Here is a 5,148-nt window from a genome sequence, read left to right as displayed (position 1 = left end):
AAGCTGGTAAGATTTGCATTGTATCGGGAAAGAAGTATAGTTTACTCTTATATCTTGTTTTTTTTCCTTACCATTAACAGTGGGCCTAATTGTACACCTTGAAAGAAAATGGACCTAGACTCAAGCTGTTTAATTTCTGAGCCTTGGAATTCAACCTTCTTAAATGTGATATTTTACTTGTGGTCAAGAATCTTCAATCTTAGTACTATGGTTTAGCTGTTCTGAGCATAAGACAACAGCCCAACCCCTTACCTTGATCATCAAAGTCAGCTTCTTCCTTAGGATACAGTCCTCCTCTTGAAGGTACCTGAAATCTGCTTCTAACCTGGTTCTCTGATGGTGCATTTGTTGCATGAGCAATTCCTGTTCCATCTTGACTTCAGATTTTATTGCCATTAGCTTCCCTTTGAAATCTCGCTCAAGAGCTCTGTAATACAAGAAAATCACAGCTGAGAATAGCAAGCCCGTTTATGATCTCAGATTTAAGTATTAAACTGAAACACATTTTGCAAATATATATACATATACATACATACATACATACATACATATATATATCACACTTCGAAATAAAAGAAATTATTTTAATATTTTTATTTATCAGTCATAACCTACTCTCCATTTGCCACCATAGGTTAGAAATCAGATCAGGGCTTTTTTTTAAAAAAAAAATGATAATACTTTTAAATGATAATACTTTTATGAAATAATTTAAACAGGAATAAAATATAATTCAAATTAAATAACAATGATAATGAATATTAGAATTTGGAGAAAATAATTAAGACACCATAAATACTACTTAGAAAGGGGATAGGTATGGAAGAAAGACTGCCTTGATAGAAATACAGCAAACCAACTCTTCTTTGGAGAATCATAGAATCATCATTTTTATCATGACTGTCTATAATAAGAATCTTAGTATTTTTATTTGTATAACTGTATATAGTATAGTAACTATTTTTTCCTTTGACAATAATCACCTGAGTTTACTCTCATTGTGATGCTCCAGAGCACTATGATTATCATCTACTTCCTTAAAAAGCTGCCAATTTCTCTTTTTAGTCTTTTCCAGATCAGCTCTTGCTTTATTTCTCTCACTGAAAATCCGTTCCAGTTGTGTTCTAAAAAGAAAGAAAATGTGCTATTTACAACTTCTCCAAATTCCATTTGCGCTGATTCTGTTAAGATATCATAACTCTGCAGACATAAGTATAAGTATAAATCTAACATATACAGTATAATCTCTATCTGCAACTGGTGACATGTGAAACTATATAGCTGAACAGCTATCTCACGTAACAGCACTGTGCATTTGTACATACAGATGTGGTCTTGATGCAAACAACAATAAAAAATAGGCAGTCTACAATGACGATTCTGAAATTTCTACACACATACTAACACCATTATTCTCAAAAGCCAAAGCAAAAACTACTTACTGTAGATGATGAAGTTCATGCTTATAAGAGGCAACAGCTGCCTGCTGAAGTCCATTCTTGGAAGCAATTAATTCATCATCAAGGATCATAGAGAGCTCTAGAAGGTTCACTCTTTCCTCCACATTAAAATCAAGACTCTATAAAAAGACAAAGTCTGAAAAATCAAGAGAAACTAAATCCTAAGAGTCAGCAACCCCTTAAATCAGTGTTTCTCAACCTTGACAATTTTAAGGCATGTGGACTTCAACTCCCAGAATTCCACAGCCAGCATTGCTGGCTGTGGAATTCTGGGAGTTGAAGTCCACATGCCTTAAAATTGTCAAGGTTGAGAAACACTGCCTTAAATTATTATTAATATAGCATTAGAATGTTGGCATTAAATAAATATTAAAGGGTAATAATCATTGGACTATTTAGTTAAGGGATTGGATTAAAGATTCAAGGAAGAATAGATGAACTAATTAAGACCAGGAAAGATATTAAACAAGACTAAAGGACAGTAAGAAGTGCAAACTGTTAAAGCTCTGTTGTCAGAAAAAAAAACTTTGTAGATTTGCAGATTTGATATAAAACTATTATGTTTGAGGTAAAATTATTAAAAACATAATGATTATGATAGGAAATTCATGGCAAATGAGTTAAACAAATGAGCTTGTATGAACATGAGCAGAGAAAGTAAGAAAGGAATTAGAGGTAGTCCTCAACTTACAACAGTTCATTTAGTGACCATTTGAAGTTACAACGGCTCTGCAAAAAGTGCTTATGACCATTTTTCACACTCTCAACCGCTGCAGCATCCTGATGGTCAGATAATTAAAACTCAGGTGCTTGGCAACTGATTCATTTTTACAATGGTTGCAGTGTCCTGGGGTCATGTTGCAACATTCTGTCAAGCAAAGTCAATGGGGAAGCCAGATTCACTTAACCACCATGTTACTAACAGTTATTCATTTAACAACTGTAGCAAGAATGGTTGTAAAATGGGACAAAATTCACTTAACAACTCTCACTTAGCAACAGAAACTTTGGGCTCAATTGTGGTCGTAAGTTGAGGACTACCTGTATTCCGTGAATTTCTGGAGGTACCAAAATTAAATGACTTTCATACTAGTTTAACCTTGCATAAGATTCTATCTTAATTCATATTCAGATAGTCCTCAGTTAATTACCATTAGTTCAATGACCGCTCCAAATTACAACATTGCTGAACAAGTGATATTTATGACCAGTTCTCAAAGTTCTGGCTATCCTAGTACTACTGGGGTTACATGATTGTGATCTGGGAACTGGCTTGAATGTATAATGGTTGCAATGTCCTGCAATCATGAGAACATTGTTTGTGATCTTCCCTGCCTGTTCCCCACAAGGAAAGTCAAGGGACCTTCGCAAATTCATCAATCAGACTGAGTGGCTTAGCCTTCCTTTCTTTCCATGTCCGGTCAATGGCAGATACACTCAGTCCCAATCATATTTACACCCATTTTTCTTATCAACATTTTAAATCCCTTATTATGAAAATCATCATGCTAAGAATTCCCAGGAAAATCATCAAAGAACAGGTACACAGATACCTTTAAAATCTCTTTGCAGTTTTCAACCCCTTCCCAGGCCCAGATGGAGACAACTTGCTCCACACTTGCAAAACCACTGCCATCGTTAATGCTGGAGAAAAGATTCAAAGCCGCTGAGTTAGATAAAAAAGATGGAGTTGCGGTTTGTTGTCCATTGTCTTTCAAAATCTGCATGATGGAGGAATAAAACAGCGGTGGAGAGAGGAGAAGCAAATGAATCAGTTTAGGTGAATGGGGAATAAACATTTAGGAAAGAATTTAAAAACAACATGTAGGTACATCAGAAAATCCTAAACTCATTATTTAGCTACAACATCTGGCTGAATTTGTCCAGAATGGGGAACTTAGCAAGGCTGTGCCTGTTATGTGCTTTATGAGAGATAACCAGTGAATTCCAGGTTCATTGGCTAGATTAGGAACTTGGGGGGAAAACACATTAAAGGAAACTAATGGCAATTCTGTATTACTGCCAAGAAAGTTGCAGAAATATCACTAGGAGCCAAGCCTAATTTGAGAGAACTTTTATTACAAAATTTAATTTGTAGAAACCCACTCAGATGCAGTAAATACAGAGGCAGTAAATATCCTGTGTGGGTGTGGTTTGGAATTTTTTTTCTTTTAAATCAGCTTTGGAAATCCGGTTTTTCTTAAGCAGAACACATAATCTGGATGTATAGATTTAGGTGTTTAAGATTTCCTGCATCAGTGGGATATATTCAACTACACACTTGGGCAAAGGGCTAATGAGACCGACAGAGAAGATCAATTAATAAGCCATAATACATTTAATGACATACAGAGCATCCACTGCACCTAATAGATAAAATAAGTTAAGAGAAAGTCCAATAATTTCATCATATTGGCCAAAACTTCCCCTGCAGGCTGTTGGGCCCAAGCCAAACATTGGATCGCACCCAACACAAAATCTTCTATGATTCTGTCATGCTGTATAATTTATACCACTTTTCCTTTCTCCAGGTTGATCCTTATTTCTGTATATGCTTCTATTAGCAATAACATTTCAAGCCCTGTCCTACTCTAGGTATACATTTCTGAAAGTATGAAAAAAATATGCCAACATTGTGAAAGACAGTTCTAGATCATTATCTGTCTTGATTTTAGCTTAGCAAGATATGCAAATTCACCCATTATAATCTACTGCTACACATGAACCATGCTACTACAGCTTATTACACAGAGCTCTATTTAAAACATTTTAATAGCACTGTTTATGAATCCAACCAATGGGAAAAATAGGTTTTCTGCTAGATATCAGCCTGTCATAAAAATCATTAACACCAGTCTGTATGAAAATGCAGTAACTGGAAGCCATTTGAACCTTCAAACGTTTTCCCTTTGGAACCAAGAATTTTATAAAGAAAATATTATTCAGAAGAATTACCTGATTAGTGTGTGATCTTTGCATTTTTGATTTAAGTGGTGTGGAAGAAAAAGGACAAGGAATGCAGATATGGCTGAATAAGCCATGCTGGAATTCCTTTAAGCTTACTCTGCCATCTCCATCACTATCCAACTTGTAAAATAATTCTTCAAGTTCCTATAGAAAACATAGGGTTTTTAATGTATGGTTATCACAAGCATTCATTTAAGTTAAATGAATTAATTGTGAAATAGAGCAGATTTTCACAGAACATAAATTAGTATTCTAAAAGGCTTAGTTAATTCAACAAGCAGGCTCTGGTTCTCATAATCAGGATAAAATCTAACAAAGTCTTCAATCAAGGTTAAACATTTAACCATCACATGCTGTAGCAGTTTAGCAGTGGGCTCTTATCACAAAAGATTTCCAGCATTGGTGTACTAGATTGAAAATCTCACCTTTCTCTGTATAGAATAAAATTGAGAAAAGTTCTTGTTTTCTTCATTCACAGAGAAAGACATTGTCTTCCCTCAAGTGAAGAAAGAGGTCATGTATTCTTTCCTCCATGCCAGAAGGACTACAGTAGGAGGTAAGACCTTCAGAGGGAAAGGCCATCTTTCTCCAAAGCCACATTCCCTGATCTCAACTAGCTTTCTGAAATAGGGACAATCCAGACCAAGGGCCTGAATCAGTTTCCCACTCCGAGTCAATCTGGATTCCAATCCCCATATCATGAAATTTACTGAATGATCAT

At 35.3% G+C, this 5,148-nt stretch overlaps 1 protein-coding gene across 1 annotated transcript; it reads right to left on the bottom strand.

Annotated features, from left to right (window-relative positions):
• Window positions 1–1,063: 1,063 nt before the first annotated feature.
• LOC107301160 (ninein-like protein) lies at window positions 1,064–4,571 on the bottom strand (the record flags this gene model as incomplete). Its single annotated transcript, XM_015830422.1, has 4 exons — window positions 1,064–1,124; window positions 1,443–1,579; window positions 3,014–3,181; window positions 4,416–4,571. Coding segments are annotated over 4 exons (522 nt in total), but the record flags the coding sequence as incomplete, so codon positions are not given.
• Between the last annotated feature and the right edge of the window lie 577 nt (window positions 4,572–5,148).

Source organism: Protobothrops mucrosquamatus, unplaced genomic scaffold, assembly GCF_001527695.2.
Source record: "Protobothrops mucrosquamatus isolate PMUCROS unplaced genomic scaffold, P.Mucros_1.0 scaffold10339, whole genome shotgun sequence".
NCBI classification, from domain to species: Eukaryota; Metazoa; Chordata; class Lepidosauria; order Squamata; family Viperidae; genus Protobothrops; species Protobothrops mucrosquamatus.
This window is presented reverse-complemented; position numbering and strand designations above follow the sequence as displayed.